The sequence below is a fragment of the Pogoniulus pusillus genome, chromosome 20, assembly GCF_015220805.1.
Source record: "Pogoniulus pusillus isolate bPogPus1 chromosome 20, bPogPus1.pri, whole genome shotgun sequence".
Lineage (NCBI taxonomy): Eukaryota > Metazoa > Chordata > Aves > Piciformes > Lybiidae > Pogoniulus > Pogoniulus pusillus.
The window spans coordinates 20,842,878-20,864,783 of record NC_087283.1 but is presented as its reverse complement, the minus strand read 5'-3'; the positions used below and the strand labels follow the sequence as shown (position 1 = coordinate 20,864,783).

Sequence of the window (21,906 nt, the reverse complement as noted above, 5' to 3'; positions counted from 1 at the left end):
GAAAAGAATGGGGTAGGCACTTAAAGAAATGATGTTTTAAGTGGTTTGAACCTGCTAACTCACCCTTGGAGGACCTGGAACTGCATCAAAACCTTTAGCTGCTCTGAGAAGCCCTGAAGAGAGAGGTTGGAGCTAGGAGGGGGCAACCTCTTCTCCTTGGTGTCAAGGGACAGGACCAGAGGAAATGGTTTTGAGCTGTGCCAGGGGAGGTTCAGGCTGGATGTTAGGGAATATTTCTTCACTGAAAAGGGTTCTCCAACGTTGGAATAGTCTGGATGATCTTTCCAGGTCCCTTCCAACCCCCTAACATCCTCTAACTGTCTGAAAGTGTTGCTGAAGGGCCCTGAAAGCTGCGAGGTTACAGAAGCTAAGCAGCTGCACTTACGGCGTCCTCTGCCCGGTGGGATGGCAGCACAGTGGTGTTTGATGTCTAGGGCACAGGCTGTGTGCAGCACTGGGTCAACAAATATATCTGCTTTGCTTTCCTTCAGCATGTTGAGCACTTCCTGGGGGAGGAAGAAAACAACCACATCACAAAGGAAGGGAGGGAGAGAGCCAAATTCAAGCTGCATCACCTTTTTAAAGCCAGGCTGAAGAGAAAAGCCACCACTGACCCCTGGGATGCTGGCTTAGGCTGGGTTAAATGCCCTGATTCATTCAGGGTAGCACAGTTATGTTCATTAAAATAGTCAGAGTAATCTAAAAGACAACAATCAGTGTGGCAGGGTTAGTGCAGAAGCAAAATAAGGTGCCCCAGCCACGGGGCAGTTCACAGAGCCTTTGATCTCAGCTAGCAGCTGGGCCATACCCAGCACACCCAGCACTCAGGAAGCCTGCAGTGGAGACAGCAACATAAAACAGATTAGGATCAGAAACTCTGGCAACTATAATGAAAAGAAGGCTCCAGGTCTGGAATTGCAAAGAAGGGCATCAGCAGCACAAGTTTTCCACTGGCAAATTGAAATGGAATTGAATTGCTGCAGGCCAGAACTGAGAGGTGTAAGAAAATGAGCAGAGCTTTGGCCTCACACCAGCCAGAACAGAGCTTGGGCTGTGTGACCTGGGGTAAAAACCCAACCCAAATCACAGCCCTCTGCAGGGACAGGATGGCTTTTGGAGCCACAGACAATTTATACCCTTTACCTTTTTGCACATTTCAGTTTTGATTTTCAGCAGGTTGACTTTCAGGCATTCTTCTACCTGCCCAGTCTGCTCCTGAGCTGCTGCTTCTTCTGCACACAAGTTGGAAATCTATTTGGAGAAAGGGATTTTAACCTAGGGTAGCTCACAGCAATCATTCTGCCTTTTAGCACATTCCTCTCTCTCACTGCATCAGTTCATCAGCGAGGACACATAATGAGATACTTTTCCTCTCTCTCCCCTCCCACCCCCGACCAGAATCCTCAGAGCTGAGGCAGCCTGGTTCATGCAATATGCATTGCCAACAGCAAGGAGTCAATATTGATGTGCTGAGAAGGAAAGCAAGGAGGAAACCAGCACAGAAACAATCTTAAGATGTGAAATAAGCACTACTTGAGGCATGGCTGATTGGGCTACCAAAAGTGGAAGCTCAACAAGTTGACTATTCCAGTTCAAGATGTCCAAAGCAGACAACTAGCAAACATTTATCATTCCATGGTCATGAGTGGTCTTCTCCCCCTCTACTCTGTCCTGCTGAGACCTCATCTGGAATACTGTGTTCAGTTTGGGGCTCCCCAGTTGCAGAGGGACAGGGATCTGCTGGAGAGAGTCCATCCTGAGCACTGTGTTCAGTTTGGGGCTGCCCAGTTGCAGAGGGACAGGGATCTGCTGGAGAGAATCCATCCTGAGCACTGTGTTCAGTTTGGGGCTCCCCAGTTGCAGAGGGACAGGGATCTGCTGGAGAGAGTCCATCCTGAGCACTGTGTTCAGTTTGGGGCTCCCCAGTTGCAGAGGGACAGGGATCTGCTGGAGAGAGTCCATCCTGAATACTGTGTTCAGTTTGGGGCTCCCCAGTTGCAGAGGGACAGGGATCTGCTGCAGAGAGTCCAGCAGAGGGCCATGAGGATGATGAGGGGACTGGAGGGCATGGCTGATGAGGAGAGGCTGAGGGACCTGGGGCTGCTTAGTCTGGAGAAGAGAAGACTGAGAGGGGATTGGATAAATGTTTATAAGTATCTGAGGGCTGGGGGTCAGGAGGGGGGGACAGGCTCTGCTCACTGCTGCCTGGGATAGCACAAGCAGCAGTGGGTGTAAGCTGCAGCAAAAGAGGTTCTGCCTGTGACCCCTTACTGTAAGGGTCCCAGAGCCCTGGCACAGGCTGCCCAGAGAGGTTGTGGAGTCTCCTTCTCTGGAGCCTTTCCAGGCCTGTCTGGATGTGTTCCTCTGTGACCTGTGTTAGTATTGTCCTGCTCTGGCAGGGGGGGGTTGGACTCAGTGATCTCCTTGGGTCCCTTCCAACCCCTAACATCCTGTGAGCCTGTGATGAGATTCCCAGATGAGAAAATGAACTTTTTATCAGCCTTGCACAGGGAAAACTGCAATTCTTGCACACTGAGCAAGTCATAAGGAGAGGATCTGATTAGCTGGAAGCAGTTCAAAAGGTGTGGGGGGGGTTGGTTTGTGCTTCCTTTTTAATCAACCAGGCTGTTTTAAGCAAAAAAAAATCCATGATGTGGAGGGACTTAATCATAGAATGGTCTGGGTTAGAATAGAATAGAATCAACCAGGCTGGAAGAGGCCTCCAAGCTCAGCCAGTCCAACCTAGCACCCAGCCCTAGCCAATCAACTAGACCATGGCACTAAGTGCCCCATCCACTCCTGTCCTAAACACCTCCAGGCAAGGCAACTCCACCACCTCCCTGGGCAGCCCACTCCAATGCCAATCACTCTCTCTGGCAACAACTTCTGCTAACATCCAGCCCTGGGGCTGTTTAGTTTGAAGAAGAGGAGGCTGAGAAGAGATCTGATCAATGTGTACAAATACCTGAGGGGTGGGGATCAAGTGGCTGGGGCCAAGCTCTTTTCAGTGATCCACAGCAATAGGACAAGGAGCAACAGCTACAAACTGGAACACAGAAGGTTCCACCTCAACATGAGGAGAAACTTCTTTAGAGTGAGGGTGACAGAACCCTGGAGCAGGCTGCCCAGAGAGGTTGTGGAGTCTCCTTCTCTGGAGCCTTTCCAAACCCCACCTGAATGCCTTCCTAGGGGATCCACCTTGGAGTCGTCGATCTCCGGTGGTCCCTTCCAACCTCTAAAGCTCTGTGATTCTATACCCATGAAAAGAGGTTTTAACCTCCCAAATAAGCACTTCTCTTACCTCTTCTGAGCAGTGCATCTGAAGCTGGGGGTCCAGCCGATAATCAAGAGCTGACTCCTGGATGATGACTCTGATTTGGTCCTCGCAGTCTGAGGAGAGACGCTATTAAGCGGAGAAAGTCATTAACCCACTCAATGACCTGCATTGCCATCAATCAATCAATCAATCAATCAAGCAATCACCTTGCATTTCAACTTGGCTGTTCTGGAACACAGGAGCACAGAGACTCATTTCTGGACACTGCCCTGAGCACACCACCAGCCCTCCCCCAGCCACTGGGTCTGTCATTCAGCGGGCGCTGCTCAGCGCCGCCCTGCGCAGCCTCTCCCCTTTTTGGATGCAGCAGCTCTCCTCACCTGGTCTGCATATTTCAGCTTCAGGCAGGAGATGACTTGGCCTTCTAATTCTGTGTCGTCCTTGGCTCTGTTGAGGATGTTCTGGCAGAACTTTGGGATGTCTGCTTTGCAGGCCTTCCTGAGCACTGGGTTTAAGCGGTAGTCTAACAGGGGAAGACAACAGCGCTTGGTTAGACATCTCCTCAAGTGACACAACTTAACACTCCCCTCCCAACTTCCCCCACCACCCAGAAAAACAGAGCTGTCAGGAACTTTTCTGGATGACACTGTGCCACCAATCCATTTGCATTTGAGGGGGAAAACTTAAGATGCTCTGGTGAATAAACTTTAGCTCGGCAGGTCGGAACGTCGAGGAATGAAGCGGATCTAACAGTGGCCACTGACCCTCCTCAAGGACCTGACTGAATCAAGGTGAAGTTGGTGAGGGGCCTGGAGCACAGCCCTGTGAGGAGAGGCTGAGGGAGCTGGGGGGGTGCAGGCTGCAGCAGAGGAGCCTCAGGGCAGAGCTGATTGCTGCCTGCAGCTGCCTGCAGGGAGGTTGTAGCCAGGTGGGGTTGGGCTCTGCTTTGAGACACCAAGGGACAGAACAGGAGTACACAGCCCCAAGCTGTGCCAGGATGGATGTTAGGAAGAAGCTGTTGGCAGAGAGAGTGATTGGCATTGGAATGGGCTGCCCAGGGAGGTGGTGGAGGCACCATCCCTGGAGGTGTTTAGGAGGGGACTGGATGAGGCACTGAGTGCCATGGGTTAGTTAATTAGAAGGCTTAGGTGATAGGTTGGACTCGATGATCCTAGAGAGGTCTTTTCCAGCCTGGTTAATGCTGTGATTCTGTGTTCAGCATGGAGAAGGTTCCAGGAAGACCTCAGAGCAGCCTTTCAGTATCTGAAAGGGGCTCCAGGAGAGCTGGAGAGGGACTTTTGACAAGGGCTGGGAGTGACAGGACGAGGTACAATGGCTTCAAACTGGAAGAAGCTGGGTTTAGATGAGACATTACAAAGGAACTCTTCCCCACGAGGGCAGTGAGACACTACAACAGGTTGCCCAGAGAAGCTGTGGAGGCTCTGAACCTCCAAGTGTAAAAGCCCTTGAGCAACATGGTCTGGGGGGAGGTGTCCCTGCCCATGACAGGAAGGCTGGAACTGGATGATCTTGGAACTGCATCCAGTTCTGGAGCCTCCATTACAAGAAGGATGTGGAGATGCTGGAGTGTGTCCAGAGCAGGGCCAGGAGGATGCTGAGAGGCTGCAGCAGCTCTGCTGTGAGCACAGCCTGAAAGAGTTGGGGCTTTGCAGGCAGCAGCAGAGGAGGCTCCCAGGGGACCTTCTGGTGGCCTTGCAGCATCTGCAGGGGGCTGCAAAAAAGCTGGGGAGGGACTTTGGAGGCTGTGAGGGAGTGGCAGGAGTGGGGGGGATGGAGCAAAGCTGGAGGTGGGGAGAGTGAGGCTGGAGGGGAGGAGGAAGTTGTTGAGCAGGAGAGTGGTGAGAGGCTGGAATGGGTTGCCCAGGGAGGGGGTTGAGGCCCCATGGCTGGAGGTGTTTGAGGCCAGGCTGGCTGAGGCTGTATGCAGCCTGCTCTAGGGTAGGGTGTCCCTGGGCATGGCAGGGAGGGGTTGGAATTGGCTGCTCCTTGCGCTCCCTTCCAACCCTGCTTCTATGACCTTTCAAGTCCCTTTGAACCTCACCCATTCTATGACTGCACAAAAGCCTCCTGCAGCCCTGCCAAGCACTCAGCAGCTGAGGCAGGTGGAGCACTGTTGCAGGAGTGGGTACCTGTGTTCTGCGTGATCTGGCGCTTGGTGATCATCTGCTTGCATTTGGGATCCATCACTTCGCTGTTCTTGTTTTGTTTCAGACACTGAAGCATGTTTTTGGAGTCTGCTTCTGGACAGAACCTCTAGAAAAGAACCCAAATCCCCCCCCCCCCCTCAAAGTTACATCACTAAGCACTTGGACAAAAAGACCTAAACAAACCCAGCTGTATTTGTGGAAGGGGTCAACAACCTGCCAGGCCCAGAGACACATTCCCCAACCCAATATCAGTTAAAAAGGCCTCTCCAAACTGCCTTTGGCCATGAGTACCTCTGCTTAGAGAGCAAGCACTAAGCCAGTGGCATCCTGGGCTGGCTCAGGAGCAGTGTGGGCAGCAGCACAAGGGAGGTTCTTGTGCCCCTGTGCCCAGCACTGCTCAGGCCAGCCCTGGAGTGCTGTGTCCAGCTGTGGGCTCCTGAATTGCAGAGAGAAGTTGCAGTACTGGAAGGTGTCCACAGGAGGGCGACAAAGCTGTGAGGGGCCTGGAGCACAGCCCTGAGAGGAGAGGCTGAGGGAGCTGGGGGGGTGCAGGCTGCAGCACTAAGCCACACAGCCTTGGCTGGCTTCTAGGCTCCAGCTTGTGTTGGCAGCACCAAAACCAATCTGCTTTTACTCTCTGTTCTTTAGTTACAGCCCAATCTGCATCAAACAGCCACCAAATTCTGGTGGGGAACAAGCTAATCCTGGAGGAGAACAAGTTAATCTTGGAGGAGAACAAGTTAATCCTGGTGGAGAAGTTAATCTTGGAGAACAAGTTAATCTTGGAGGAGAACAAGTTAATCCTGGAGGAGAACAAGTTAATCCTGGTGGAGAAGAAGTTAATCTTGGTGGAGAACAAGTTAATCTTGGTGGAAATCAAGTTAATCCTGGAGGAGAACAAGTTAATCCTGGAGGAGAACAAGTTAACCATGGCACAGCAATGTGCCCTTGTGGCCAAGAAGGTCAATGGGACCCTGGGGTGTATTAGGAGGAGTGCGTCCAGCAGAGCAAGGGAGGTTCTTCTCTCCCTCTACTCTGACCTCATCCTGAGTACTGTGTTCAGCTTGGGGCTCCCCAGTTGCAGAGGGACAGGGATCTGCTGGAGAGAGCCCTGCAGAGGGCCATGAGGATGATGAGGGGACTGGAGGGCATGGCTGATGAGGAGAGGCTGAGGCACCTGGGGCTGCTTAGTCTGAAGAAGAGAAGACTGAGAGGGGATTGGATAAATGTTTATAAGTATCTGGGGGCTGGGGGTCAGGAGGGGGGGGACAGGGTCTGCTCACTGCTCCCTGGGATAGGACAAGCAGCAATGGATGGAAGCTGCAGCACAGGAGGTTCCAGATCAACACAAGGGGGAACTTCTTGACTGTAAGGGTCCCAGAGCCCTGGCACAGGCTGCCCAGAGAGGCTGTGGAGTCTCCTTCTCTGGAGCCTTTCCAGCCAAGTGTGGATGTGACTTCCCAAACAACAGAGCAGTTCTGTACAGGGCTCAAGTGACTCAAGAGTGACTTCCCAAACAACAGAGCAGCTCTGTACAGGGCTCAAGAGTGACTCAAGAGTGACTTCCCAAACAACAGAGCAGCTCTGAACAGGGCTCAAGAGTGACTTCCCAAACAACAGAGCAGCTCTGAACAGGGCTCAAGAGTGACTCAAGAGTGACTTCCCAAACAACAGAGCAGCTCTGAACAGGGCTCAAGAGACTCAAGAGTGACTTCCCAAACAACAGAGCAGCTCTGAACAGGGCTCAAGAGTGACTCAAGAGTGACTTCCCAAACAACAGAGCAGCTCTGAACAGGGCTCAAGAGACTCAAGAGTGACTTCCCAAACAACAGAGCAGCTCTGAACAGGGCTCAAGAGACTCAAGAGTGACTTCCCAAACAACAGAGCAGCTCTGAACAGGGCTCAAGAGTGACTCAAGAGTGACTTCCCAAACAACAGAGCAGCTCTGAACAGGGCTCAAGAGTGACTTCCCAAACAACAGAGCAGCTCTGAACAGGGCTCAAGAGTGACTCAAGAGTAACTTCCCAAACAACAGAGCAGCTCTGAACAGGGCTCAAGAGTGACTCAAGAGTAACTTCCCAAACAACAGAGCAGCTCTGAACAGGGCTCAAGAGTGACTCAAGAGTGACTTCCCAAACAACAGAGCAGCTCTGAACAGGGCTCAAGAGTGACTTCCCAAACAACAGAGCAGCTCTGAACAGGGCTCAAGAGTGACTCAAGAGTAACTTCCCAAACAACAGAGCAGCTCTGAACAGGGCTCAAGAGTGACTCAAGAGTAACTTCCCAAACAACAGAGCAGCTCTGAACAGGGCTCAAGAGTGACTTCCCAAACAACAGAGCAGCTCTGAACAGGGCTCAAGAGACTCAAGAGTGACTTCCCAAACAACAGAGCAGCTCTGAACAGGGCTCAAGAGACTCAAGAGTGACTTCCCAAACAACAGAGCAGCTCTGAACAGGGCTCAAGAGTGACTTCCCAAACAACAGAGCAGCTCTGTACAGGGCTCAAGAGTGACTCAAGAGTAACTTCCCAAACAACAGAGCAGCTCTGAACAGGGCTCAAGAGACTCAAGAGTGACTTCCCAAACAACAGAGCAGCTCTGTACAGGGCTCAAGAGACTCAAGAGTGACTTCCCAAACAAGGTAGCTCTGTACAGGGCTCGAGAATCACTACCCAAGAATTACTTCCAAAACACCTCGGCAGCCCTGTACAAGCCTTTATGGCAAGCTCCAAGAAGCCAGAGCTCTTAAATCCCCACCTGAGCCTCTGAAGTGGATACCTTCCCATTACCTTGATCATCTGCTTGCAGACTCTCATGAGTGTGTAGTCCAGTTCTGGATCCATCATCTCTGTCTCCTGCAGTTTAAACACCTTCTGGTGGCAGCGAGTGCTCAGCTGCTTCTTGATTTCCTTCAGGCACTCAATGATCTACAACACAGTGTGAGAGTCACAGCATCACAGCATTGCTTTGGTTGGAAAAGACCTTTATGATCACCAAGTCCAGATGTTAACCCAGCACTGCCACATCACCACTCCACAATGTCCCTCAGCACCACATCTACAAGGCTTGGAATCCCTCCAGGGATGAAGACTCCACCACTGCCCTGTCCAGCCTGTTCCAGGGCTTGTCAACTCTTCCAGGGAACAAATTGTTCCTCACATCCAATCTAAATCTCTCCTGGCACAGACTGAAGCTGTTTCCTCTTGGCCTGTCACTTGCAGGAGCAGATTGATTGTTTGTGCCTTTGGGCTTGTTTGTCACACCTGTAATGGACACTTTGACATCATTTTAGCAGCTGCTGCTCCAAAGGCAGAGCTCAACAGGCAGACTTCTATGTTCCCCTAATGGCTCTCTTCACCTGATCACTGCAGTCAACTCCCCAACCTCTGCATCTGTCTGAAAGTCACCAGAATGCTTAGTTCCAGGTCCTGCTTGAAGCTTATCTCCTCTCACAAAGATTTCATGAGATGAAAAGGGTCACCTCCACTTAACCTCCAAACTTCACCCTGCAGACACTGCAGCTAAGAAATCTTTAGCAGCGTTTGCAGCAACCAGCAACCAGCAGCTCAAACCACCAGGAGCTACAGCAGAGCTCAGTGCTGGCAACACCACCCTCAGAGAACCAAGGAATCAATCAGGCTGGAAGAGAGCTCCAAGCTCAGCCAGTCCACCCTAACACCCAGCCCTGCCCAAACAACCAGACCATGGCACTCAGTGCCAACCTAGCACCCAGCCCCAGCCAACCAACCAGAGCATGGCACTCAGTGCCAACCTAGCACCCAGCCCTGCCCAAACAACCACACCATGGCACTCAGTGCCAACCTAGCACCCAGCCCTGGCCAAGCAACCAGACCATGGCACTCAGTGCCCAGCCAGCCTTGGCTTCAACACCTCCAGGCACAGCCACTCCACCACCTCCCTGGGCAGCCCATGCCAGTGCCAATCACTCTCTCTGCCAGCAGCTTCCTCCTCACAGCCAGCCCACACCTGCCCTGCCACAGCTTCAGCCTGGGGCCCCTTCTGCTGCTGCTGCCTGCCTGGCACCACAGCCCAACCCCACCTGGCTACAGCCTCCCTGCAGGCAGCTGCAGGCAGCAATCAGCTCTGCCCTGAGGCTCCTCTGCTGCAGCCTGCACCCCCCCAGCTCCCTCAGCCTCTCCTCTCAGGGCTGTGCTCCAGGCCCCTCACAGCTTTGTCGCCCTCCTGTGGACACCTTCCAGTACTGCAACTTCTCTCTTGAACTGACGAGCCCAGAACTGGACACAGCACTCCAGGGCTGGCCTGAGCAGTGCTGGGCACAGGGGCACAAGAACCTCCCTTCTCCTGCTGCCCACACTGCTCCTCAGCCAGCCCAGGATGCCACTGGCTCTGCTGCCCACCTGGGCACACTGCTGCCTCCTCTGCAGCTGCTCTCTCACAGCACCCCCAGGGCCCTCTCTGCCTGCCTGCTCTCAGCCCCTCTGGCCCCAGCCTGCACTGCTGCTTGGGGCTGCTGTGGCCAAAGTGCACAACCTGCCCTTGGCCTTCTTCACTCTCATCCCCTTGGTCTCTGCCCACCCATGCAGCCTGCCCAGGTCCCTCTGCAGGGCTCTGCTGCCCTCCAACAGCTCCACAGCTGCTCCTGGCTTGCTGCCATCTGCAGCCTCCCTGCTGCTGGACTCAATTCCCTGCTCCAGAGCATCAATGAAGATATTGACCAGGACTGTGCCCAGCACTGATCCCTGGGGCACAGCACCAGTGCCAGCTGCATGTGGCACCATTCACCACCACTCCAGCCAGTTCCTAACCCATTTCAGAGTCACAGCCAGCTTGTGAAGAGATTAAGGACAACAAAAACTAAACCATTCCAAAGCACTGCCAAAAGATTTCAGTCATACCAAAGCTGAAACCCTAAAGCTGCACCTGCAGGGGCAAAAGTGTTCTTCAAAAGCTTTTCTGGAGTGAAGGTAGAAATGGAACTGTAAAGTGCAGAGCCAAACCTATTACCTGAGCATTGCCATAGGGCACATTTTGGCAGTAGTTCTTGATGTCACTTTTACAGGCCTCATACAGCTCTGGTTCAAGCCTGATATCTTCAGTCTGCAGGAGAAAATGACAGGAAGGACTTAGAAGCAGTTTTACTTTCACAGAATGTGAAGGGTTGGAAGAGAGCTCTGGAGATCATTCAGCCCAACCTCCCCCTTCTCAGAGCAGCATCACCCAGGGCAGTTCACACAGGAACACATCCTGGTGGGGTTTGAAAGTCTCCAGAGAAGGAGACTCCACAACCTCTCTGGGCAGCCTGCTGCAGGCCTCCAGCACCCTCACAGTGGCAAAGTTTTCCCTTCTGTTCCCATGGAACCTCCTCTGCTCCAGCTGACACCCAGTGCCCCTCTCCCTGTCGTTGGACATCCCTGAGCAGAGCCTGGCTCTGTCCTCCCGACACTCTCTGCATATCTTTCCCAGCAGCAATGAGGGCAGCCCTCAGGCTCCTCTGCTCCAAGCACCTGTCCTCACAGGGAGATGTTCCACTGCCTGCAGCAGCTTTGGGGCTCTGTGCTGGACTCTCTCAAGCAGTTCCCTGAGGTCCTTCTTGAACTGAGGAGCTCAGAACTGGATACAATACTCCAGATGTGGCCCAGCACCTGTCCTCACAGGGAGATGTTCCACTGCCTTCAGCAGCTTTGGGGCTCTATGCTGGACTCTCTCAAGCAGTTCCCTGAGGTCCTTCTTGAACTGAGGAGTTCAGAACTGGACACAATGCTCCAGGTGTGGCCTCACCAGGGCAGGGTAAAGGGAGAGGAGGACCTCTCTTGACCTACTCACAACAGCCCTTCTCATCCACCTCAGGGTGGCCTTGGCTTTGTTGGCCATAAGGACACATTGCTGGCTCAAGAGCATCCTTCTGTCTGCTTTGTTGATCTGATACCTAGAACCTTCTACCCAGACAGGCAGGGCAGTTCCTCTGAGCTTAAGGGTCTTTGGGTGTGTTGTCAGTGGGAAATCAGCTCTGCAAAACCACCCAGTGGATGAGTTGGGGTTTGTTTTTCACACAGCAGAAAAGGTTTCAACTCAGTTTTAGAGCTGATGACTTCTTTCCATGGCTCCTCCTAACAGAGCATCAAACACAAATGTTCAAGACAACTCCAGTGTGAAAGCTAAAGGAGGTAGGAACCTCCTTACCAACCTAACCAACCACCTATTGGGTGATCTGGAGGCTGTGGAGGAAGTTTCCTGCTGTTGGTGATGCTCAACCCTCCACACAGAGGCAAGAGTGCTGCCTCTTCTGATGGGTGCCTGCTTCTGGTGAAGCTCTAACAAACAACATCTGCTGGACCAAGACATTAAGAGGCTTTTTTTAGCTCCAAGCACTACAGCAGGAAGCTGAGAGGCAGCTTTAACATCCTAGGGCAAGTATTGCTCAACCTTAGTCAGTTTCATTGCCCTCCTGTGGACCTGCTCTAAATCCCCTGAAGTTTTGGGGCCCTCCTCTGGACATGCTCCAAACTCCCTGATCAGTCTCATATCCCTCCTTTAGACCTGCTCCAAACCCCCTGATGTTTTGGGGCCCTCCTTTAGACCTGCTCCAAACCCCCTGATGTTTTGGGGCCCTCCTGTGGACATGCTCCAAACCCCCTGATCAGTTTCACTGCCCCTCCTCTAGACCTGCTCCAAACCCCCTGATCAGTCTCATAGACCTCCTGTGGACCTGCTCCAAACCCCCTGATCAGTTTCACTGCCCCTCCTCTAGACCTGCCCCAAACCCCCTGATCAGTCTCATAGACCTCCTCTGGACCTGCTCCAAACCCCCTGATCAGTCTCATAGACCTCCTCTAGACCTGCTCCAAACCCCCTGATCAGTCTCAAAGACCTCCTCTGGACCTGCTCCAAACCCCCTGATCAGTCTCAAAGACCTCCTCTGGACCTGCTCCAAACCCCCTGATCAGTCTCAAAGACCTCCTCTGGACCTGCTCCATACCCCCTGACCAGTCTCATAGACCTCCTCTAGACCTGCTCCAAACCCCCTGATCAGTCTCATAGACCTCCTCTAGACCTGCTCCAAACCCCCTGATCAGTTTCACTGCCCCTCCTCTAGACCTGCCCCAAACCCCCTGATCAGTTTCACTGCCCCTCCTCTAGACCTGCCCCAAACCCCCTGATCAGTCTCATAGACCTCCTCTAGACCTGCCCCAAACCCCCTGATCAGTCTCATAGACCTCCTCTAGACCTGCTCCAAACCCCCTGATCACTTTCCTGACCCTCCTCTGCACCTGCTCCAACAGGTCCCCATCCTTCCTGCACGGAGGGCTCCAGAGCTGCCCACAGCAGTGCAGCTGAGCTCTGACCGCAGCAGAGCCAAGCGGCAGGATCCCCTCTCTGGACCTGCTGGCGAGGCAGCTTTGGATGCAGCCCAAGGCTGTGCTTTCCCTTCTGGGCTGCATCCAGCCTGCAGGATGGACAACCCAGGCAGCTTTCAGCCAAGGCCCCTGCCAGGGGAGCAGCCAGATGGAGAGCTCTGGTGCACGTTTACCATCTCCAGCTCCTCGACGCGCAGCTGCTTGCGGCACTTGAGCGAGACCCTGTGCTCCTTGGCGTCCTGCAGGGTGTCGTTGCGCACCGTCGTGCTCAGGCAGATCACCACATCCACCCTGCGGGGCACAAAACCACCTCGGCTCAGGCAGATCACCGCAGCCACCCCGCGGGGCGCAAAACCACCTTGGCACTCCGCTGCCCTGCGCTCGGATCGCCGCCAGGCGGCCACAGCGCTCAGGCGCAGAGTCCTCCTGCAGCTCTGCTGCCTCCGGGCACGGCTGCGGCTCTCAGGGCAATCTGCAGCACACTTAGAGCCTGAATCTGACTTAGGCAGAGCCTAAATCGGACTTAGGTAGAGCCCAAAGCAGAGGGAGTTAGAGACTAAATCTTAGAGACTAAAGCAGAGGGAGTTAGAGGCTAAATGTTAGTTAGAGCCAAAGCAGAGGGAGTTAGAGGCTAAATCTTAGTTAGAGACTAAAACAAAGTGAGTTAGAGACTAAATCTTAGAGACTAAAGCAGAGGGAGTTAGAGACTAAATCTTAGAGACTAAAGCAGAGTGAGTTAGAGACTAAATCTTAGAGACTAAAGCAGAGGGAGTTAGAGACTAAATCTTAGAGACTAAAGCAGAGTGAGTTAGAGACTAAAACAAAGTGAGTTAGAGACTAAATCTTAGAGACTAAAGCAGAGTGAGTTAGAGGCTAAATCTTAGAGACTAAACCAAAGTGAGTTAGAGACTAAATCTTAGTTAGAGACTAAAGCAGAGTGAGTTAGAGGCTAAATCTTAGAGACTAAACCAAAGTGAGTTAGAGACTAAATCTTAGTTAGAGACTAAAGCAGAGTGAGTTAGAGGCTAAATCTTAGAGACTAAAACAAAGTGAGTTAGAGACTAAATCTTAGTTAGAGACTAAAGCAGATTGAGTTAGAGGCTAAATCTTAGAGCCTAAAGCAGAGTGAGTTAGAGACTAAATCTTAGAGCCTAAAGCAGAGTGAGTTAGAGACTAAATCTTAGAGCCTAAAGCAGAGTGAGTTAGAGACTAAATCTTAGAAACTAAACCAAAGTGAGTTAGAGACTAAATCTTAGTTAGAGACTAAAGCAGATTGAGTTAGAGACTAAATCTTAGTTAGAGCCTAAAGCTGAGTGAGTTTGAGACTAAATGTTAGTTAGAGACTAAATCTTAGAGCCTAAAGCAGAGTGAGTTAGAGACTAAATCTTAGAGACTAAAGCAGAGTGAGTTAGAGACTAAATCTTAGAGACTAAAGCAGAGGGAGTTAGAGACTAAATCTTAGAGCCTAAAGCAGAGTGAGTTAGAGACTAAATCTTAGAGACTAAAGCAGAGTGAGTTAGAGACTAAATCTTAGAAACTAAACCAAAGTGAGTTAGAGACTAAATCTTAGTTAGAGACTAAAGCAGATTGAGTTAGAGACTAAATCTTAGTTAGAGCCTAAAGCTGAGTGAGTTTGAGACTAAATGTTAGTTAGAGACTAAATCTTAGAGCCTAAAGCAGAGTGAGTTAGAGACTAAATCTTAGAGCCTAAAGCAGTGAGTTAGAGACTAAATCTTAGAGCCTAAAGCAGAGGGAGTTAGAGACTAAATCTTAGTTAGAGCCTAAAGCAGAGGCAGTTAGAGACTAAATCTTACTTAGAGCCTAAAGCAGAGTAAGTTAGAGACTAAATCTTAGTTAGTGCCTAAACCAGAATGAGTTAGAGACTAAATCTTAGAGCTTAAACCACAGTTAGAGCCTAAACCAGAGTGAATCAGAGACTAAATCTTAGTTAGAGCTTAAACCACAGTTAGTTAGAGCCTAAATCTGAACTAGAGCCTAAACCAGAGTTAGTTAGAGCCTAAACCTTAGCCAGACCCTAAACCAGAGTTAGTTAGAGCCTAAACCTTAGCCAGACCCTAAACCAGAGTTAGTTAGAGCCTAAACCTTAGTAAGACCCTAAACCAGAGTTAGAGCCTAAATCTTGGTCAGATGCTAAACTAGAGTTAGTTAGGGCCTCAACCTTAGTCAGACCCTAAACCAGAGTTAGTTAGAGCCTAAATCTTAATGAGACCCTAAACCTGACCTAGTGAGAGCCTAAAGCTGAATTTAGGGCCTAAATTCAGGCAGGCAGGGAGGTCTCCAGGCCTGCCAGCCAAAGCCTGCCTGGCAATGGTCCTGCTCTCAAGCCACATCAGCACCTGAGCACAGCTTTCCTTACTCCCTGAAGCAGAGGAAGGTGAATCCCTAAGGAGGCTCTGGGAGCAGGATGGGAAGGGCATTTCCATCATCAAATGCAAATGGCCTCTTGCTAGGCAGGAAGAGGATTGACCTTGGGTGCCCTTCAGCTCCACATCACTGCAGCAGGCCATTAAACCTCCCCTCCTCTTCATAGTGAAGTGAATAAAGCAGCTTGAACCAGTGGGATGCTCTCCCTTCCCAGATCAGCAGCTGGCACAGCAGCCTGCATCTATAGGCAATGATACAGCAAGGATATAAACCACCCCTGGGATGTGCAGTCCACTAAGTGTTAGCATCAGTGATTCCCAGAGCAAGGAAAACAAAGAGGAGAGGTTTGTGGTGCAGGAGTAAAGCAGAAGTCACTGTAAAGAGGCAGGCAATGCCTCTGCCCTTCAGTGTTGTCCTACACTGGAACACTCTCTACCTTTATCACCCATTGACAGCATCAAAGTGCTGTTTGGTCAGGGGCTACCTACTTCTTTTTGATGTTGGGGCAGAGTTTCAGCACATCCTCCTTGCAGGCCATTTTAAACTTGTAGGAGAAGCGAAAGTCTTTCATCTGCACCTGCAAGAGAGAAGTGAGAACAGGTCTGGTTACCTGGAGAGAGGATACAACAGTGACATCGAGCAGCACCACAAACTAAGAGCCCAAATCCAACAGCAAAAATGGGTCAAATAGGAAATAGAGGAAATGAAAAAGAGGAGGAGAGGAGAAGTGGGGAGAAGGAGAGGAAGAAGAAGAAGAGGAGGAGAGAGGAGGAGGAGGAGAGAGGAGGAGGAGGAGAGAGGAGGAGGAGGAGAGAGGAGGAGGAGGAGGAGGAGAGGAGGAGGAGGAGAAGAGGAGGAGGAGGAGAAGAGGAGGAGGAGGAGAAGAGGAGGAGGAGGAGAAGAGGAGGAGGAGGAGAAGAGGAGGAGGAGGAGAGAGGAGGAGGAGGAGGAGGAGGAGGAGAAGAGGAGGAGAAGAGGAGGAGGAGAAGAAGAGGAGGAGAAAAAGAGGAGGAGGAGGAGAGAGGAGAAAAAGAGGAGGAGGAGAAGAGAGGAGAAAAAGAGGAGGAGGAGGGGGAGAAAAAGAGGAAGAGGAGGAGGAGGAGGAGAAAAAGAGGAGGAGGAGGAGGAGGAGGAGGAGGAGAGAGGAGGAGAGAGGAGGAGGAGGAGGAGGAGGAGGAGGAGGAGGAGAGAGGAGGAGAGAGGAGGAGGAGGAGGAGGAGGAGGAGGAGGAGGAGGAGGAGGAGGAGGAGGAGGAGGAGGAGGAGGAGGAGGAGGAGGAGGAGGAGGAGGAGGAGGAGGAGGAGGAGGAGGAGGAGGAGGAGGAGGAGGAGGAGGAGGAGGAGGAGGAGGAGGAGGAGGAGGAGGAGGAGAAAAAGAGGAAGAGGAGGAGAGGAAAAGAGCCCCCCTGGGCAGTCTGTTCCAGGGGTCTGTCACCCTCACAGGGGAAAAAATTCCTCCTCATGTTTCCATGCCACTTCCTATGTCTCAGCTCCCACCCACTGCCCCTTGTGCTGGCACTGGGCATCACCCAGCAGAGCCTGGCTCCAGCCTCTGGGCACTCAGCCTGCACAGCTTTATCAGCATGAATGAGATCACCTCTCTGTCTCCTCCTCTCTAAGCTGAAGACCCTCAGCTCCCTCAGGCTCTTCTCCTAACAGAGCTGTTCCATTCCCATCAGCATCTTCGTGGCTCTGAACTCAAGCAGTTCTATGTCCCTTTTAAACTGGGGGGCCCAGAACTGGCCACAGTACTCCAGGGTGGAGCAGAGGGGCAGAAGAACCTCTCTCGACCTACCATCCACACCTCTTTTAATCCACCCCAGAACCTCCTGGCCACCAGAGCACACTGCTGGCTCATGCTCAACCTCCCATCCACCAGGACCCCCAGAACCATTTCCCCTTTGCTGCCTTCCAACAGCTCAGTCCCCAACCTGTACTGATCCCTGGGGTTGTTCTTTCCCAGCTGCAAGACTCTACCCTTGCCCTTGGTGAAGTTCATTACATTTCTTCCTGCCCACCCCTCCAACACCAGAGAAGGTTGAGGTTGGACATGAGAAGAAACTTCTTGACTGAAAGGGTTCTCAAACACTGGTACAGGCTGCCCTGGGAGGTGGCTGAATCTCCATCACTGGAGATGTTTCAAAGAGGCAGAGATGTGGTGCTGAGGGCCATGGCTTAGCATCAGCCTTGGAAGAGTTAGAGGATGGTTGGAGTGGATGAGTTTAAAAGCCATTCCCAACCCAAACAATTCCATGACTCCACAAGTGAGGGGACCACTGGGCTGCTGAAGAACCTGAGGTTCCACCAGGAAGGAAAGAGAAAGAAATCACAGAGTTGTTTGGGTTGGCAAAGCCCTTTAAGATCAAGCCCAGGCACCAACCCAAGCCCACCATATCCACTCAATCATGTGCCCAAGTCCACAGGTTGCTTGAACACCTCTGGGCACAGAGACTCCACCACCTCCCTGGGCAGCCTGTGTCAATCCCTGACCACTCTTGCAGCAAAGAAATGTTTCCTCCCCTCCAACCTAAACCCTCCCCTGGCACAATTCCATTTCTTCTTGTTCTGCCACCTGGATACTAGGGAGAAGAGACCAAACCTACCTTGTTCCAGCCTTCTTTTGGGGAGTCATAGAGAGCCACTCTAGAAATGACCACACAAGAGTGGCTGTATTCACAAGAGCACTTCAGACACAGTGAGGAAATGAATCTCAAAGGAGGAGGAGATCCCCAATGAGTTAATTCCTGCCAACAGGGACCAAGGGAAGAGAGGAGCTGCTTACCAGCTGGAAATGAGTAACTCCAATGGCACATTTCTCATTCATCTCCTTCTGGTGTTTGTTCTGTATTAGACACTCCATCAGGTCCCCAGAATCAATCTGGTTATCTGCAACCTCCTGAAGAAGAGATGAAAGGTTTAAGATGTGGTTTTGATTTGTTGGTTTCATGCTCCTTTTCCCACTGTGATGAGGAAATAATGCAATTTCCAGTGCCACTCACCAGGAGGTGACCACCCAAGAGCTATGCCACACGAATATTGGTAGATAGAACCACAGAATCAAGCAGGCTGGAAGAGAGCTCCAAGCTCAGCCAGTCCAACCTAGCACCCAGCCCTGCCCAACCAACCAGACCGTGGCACCCAGTGCCAACCTAGCACCCAGCCCTGCCCAAACAACCACACCATGGCACTCAGTGCCAACCTAGCACCCAGCCCTGCCCAAACAACCACACCATGGCACTCAGTGCCAACCTAGCACCCAGCCCTGCCCAAACAACCACACCATGGCACTCAGTGCCAACCTAGCACCCAGCCCTGCCCAAACAACCACACCATGGCACTCAGTGCCCAGCCAGCCTTGGCTCCAACACCTCCAGCCACAGCCACTCCACCACCTCCCTGGGCAGCCTATGCCAGTGCCAATCACTCTCTCTGCCAGCAGCTTCCTCCTCACAGCCAGCCCACACCTGCCCTGCCACAGTTTCAGCCTGGGGCCCCTTCTGCTGCTGCTGCCTGCCTGGCACCAGAGCCCAACCCCACCTGGCTACAGCCTCCCTGCAGGCAGCAATCAGCTCTGCCCTGAGGCTCCTCTGCTGCAGCCTGCACCCCCCCAGCTCCCTCAGCCTCTCCTCTCAGGGCTGTGCTCCAGGCCCCTCACAGCTTTGTCGCCCTCCTGTGGACACCTTCCAGTACTGCAACTTCTCTCTTGAACTGACGAGCCCAGAACTGGACACAGCACTCCAGGGCTGGCCTGAGCAGTGCTGAGCACAGGGGCACAAGAACCTCCCTTCTCCTGCTGCCCACACTGCTCCTGAGCCAGCCCAGGATGCCACTGGCTCTGCTGCCCACCTGGGCACACTGCTGCCTCCTCTGCAGCTGCTCTCTCACAGCACCCCCAGGGCCCTCTCTGCCTGCCTGCTCTCAGCCACTCTGGCCACTGCCTGCAGTGCTGCTTGGGGCTGCTGTGGCCAAAGTGCACAACCTGCCCTTGGCCTTGTTCACTCTCATCCCATTGGCCTCTGCACACAGAGACACTTTGGACTCAGGAGAACATTCTGGAGTGTCTGAATGCTTCCATAAACTACTACAGCTAAGTGCCTTCCTTGCTGGGTAGCTACTCAATGCCAGAGCAACATAAGAAGTTACTTGAGCAACGCTGAGCAGCTGCACAGGGCCCAGTGGCTGAAGGCACCACTTGTGGGCAAGGGAGAAAGGAAAAGCCTCAATTTTAAGTCATTTTTCCCATTAGAGGGCAACTGTCATCTTAAACCTCTGGTTTTTTTTTTGTGCTAAGGCTCTGACAGCAGCAGAAGTTGCAGGTGGAGCTAAGAATATTTGGCTTAGGATGGTTTCATTAAAAGAGTTTTGTTAACTGCTTGCCTCTGGGTCTTCCTTTTGAGCCAATACACCAAGAACCAAGTCTAAACCCTTCTCTGTCCTTTCCCCCAGAGTGTTTTCTCCCCCCTCCCACAGCTCCAGAGCACTCACATGACAGAAGGTCTGGATAATTGGCTCACAGGCTCTCATCAGCAAGGCTTCGATCTGAATGTCCTGCAGGGAAGATGCAATATTTCATTTCATCTGTGGTTAACAACTTCAAACCCAACCCAGTTTCCAGGCTTGCAAAGAGTTCATCCAGACAGCTCTGCCCCACACTTCTGGAAATTCCCAGGGTTCACTCCTGCCAACAACATGACTGAACACCTGCAGCTCCCTCAGCCTGTCCTCGCAGCAGAGCTGCTCCAAACCCTGATCATTTTCGTGGCCTTCCTTTGAATCCTCTCCATCAGGTCTGTGTCCTTCTTGTGTTGAGTGCTGAGTTCAATTCTCTTCCTCAAGAAGCCCCCAGCACAACTTACACTGTGCATGGTAGAATGGATGCTCTCTGCTTGATCCTAGCCTGTTCTTGTAGCAGAGCTGCTCCAAACCCTGATCATTTTTGTGGCCTTCCTTTGAATCTTCTCCATCAGGTCTGTGTCCTTCTTGTGTTGAGTGCTGAGTTCAATTCTCTTCCTCAAGAAGCCCCCAGCACAACTTACACTGTGCATGGTAGAATGGATGCTCTCTGCTTGATCCTAGTCCCCACTCTAACCTCACTACCACCATGACTTTAACTAGACAGGCTCAAGGATCCCCTTTATCCCAGGCTGAGCTCTGCTCACCTCAGACTCCAGCTCAGTGAGGTTTCCCACTATGTCTCTGCAATCAGACACCAGGTCATCAAGATGGTCCTGAAGGCATTCCAGCTCCTAAGAAATCAGACATTTTAGTGTGACATCCAAGAACCCAACTGGAAAAGTTGGAACACATCTCAAGCTGCTCTGGTCCTTGGAAAGGCCTAAGACTCACTTAATCCCACTCCCACAGCACATACATCATGGAATGGTTTGGGTTAGAAAGGACATTAAAGACCATCCAGTTCCAACCCCGCTGCCATGGGCAAGGACACCTCAAGTGGACCAGGTTGCTAAAGGCCTCATCCAGTCTGGCCTTGAACATTTCCAGGGAGGGAACATCCACAATCAACCTGGGCAACCTGTGCCAGTGTCTCACCACCCTCACTGGGAAGAATTTCTCTGTAATCTCCAGTCTAAATCTCTCCTCTTCCAAACCCCAGTCTAAATCTCTCCTCTTCCAAACCCCAGTCTCAATCTCTCCTCTTCCAAACCCCAGTCTAAATCTCTCCTCTTCCAAACCCCAGTCTCAATCTCTCCTCTTCCAAACCCCAGTCTCAATCTCTCCTCTTCCAAACCCCAGTCTCAATCTCTCCTCTTCCAAACCCCAGTCTAAATCTCTCCTCTTCCAAACCCCAGCCTCAATCTCCCCTCTTCCAAACCCCAGTCTAAATCTCCCCTCTTCCAAACTCCAGTCTAAATCTCTCCTCTTCCAAACTCCAGCCTCAATCTCTCCACTTCCAAACTCCAGCCTCAATCTCCCCTCTTCCAAACCCCCGTCTAAATCTCTCCTCTTCCAAACTCCAGTCTAAATCTCTCCTCTTCCAAACCCCAGTCTAAATCTCCCCTCTTCCAAACCCCAGTCTAAATCTCTCCTCTTCCAAACCCCAGTCTAAATCTCCCCTCTTCCAAACTCCAGCCTCAATCTCTCCTCTTCCAAACCCCAGTCTAAATCTCCCCTCTTCCAAACCCCAGTCTAAATCTCTCCTCTTCCAAACTCCAGCCTCAATCTCTCCTCTTCCAAACTCCAGCCTCAATCTCTCCTCTTCCAAACCCCAGTCTAAATCTCCCCTCTTCCAAACCCCAGTCTAAATCTCTCCTCTTCCAAACCCCAGTCTAAATCTCCCCTCTTCCAAACTCCAGCCTCAATCTCTCCTCTTCCAAACCCCAGTCTAAATCTCTCCTCTTCCAAACTCCAATCTCAATCTCTCCTCTTCCAAACCCCAGTCTAAATCTCTCCTCTTCCAAACCCCAGTCTAAATCTCTCCTCTTCCAAACTCCAATCTAAATCTCTCCTCTTCCAAACCCCAGTCTAAATCTCCCCTCTTCCAAACCCCAGTCTAAATCTCTCCTCTTCCAAACCCCAGTCTAAATCTCTCCTCTTCCAAACTCCAGGCTCAATCTCTCCTCTTCCAAACCCCAGTCTAAATCTCCCCTCTTCCAAACCCCAGTCTCAACCTCTCCTCTTCCAAACCCCAGTCTAAATCTCCCCTCTTCCAAACTCCAGCCTCAATCTCTCCTCTTCCAAACCCCAGTCTAAATCTCCCCTCTTCCAAACCCCAGTCTAAAT

General features: G+C 51.8%; 1 protein-coding gene across 1 annotated transcript in view; it reads right to left on the bottom strand.

Moving 5' to 3' along the window:
• Window positions 1-21,906, bottom strand: part of GLG1 (golgi glycoprotein 1) — a 139,123-nt gene that overhangs the window by 8,074 nt on the left and 109,143 nt on the right. Inside the window, exons 13-24 of the mRNA XM_064160520.1 lie at window positions 20,325-20,411; window positions 19,651-19,713; window positions 17,948-18,061; window positions 15,655-15,743; window positions 12,955-13,072; window positions 10,431-10,523; window positions 8,234-8,371; window positions 5,428-5,551; window positions 3,658-3,800; window positions 3,302-3,403; window positions 1,144-1,251; window positions 386-506 (exon numbers count right to left, since the gene is read on the bottom strand). Coding sequence (XP_064016590.1) covers window positions 386-506; window positions 1,144-1,251; window positions 3,302-3,403; window positions 3,658-3,800; window positions 5,428-5,551; window positions 8,234-8,371; window positions 10,431-10,523; window positions 12,955-13,072; window positions 15,655-15,743; window positions 17,948-18,061; window positions 19,651-19,713; window positions 20,325-20,411 — 1,300 coding nt within the window. The remainder of the gene's footprint in view (window positions 1-385; window positions 507-1,143; window positions 1,252-3,301; window positions 3,404-3,657; window positions 3,801-5,427; window positions 5,552-8,233; window positions 8,372-10,430; window positions 10,524-12,954; window positions 13,073-15,654; window positions 15,744-17,947; window positions 18,062-19,650; window positions 19,714-20,324; window positions 20,412-21,906) is intronic.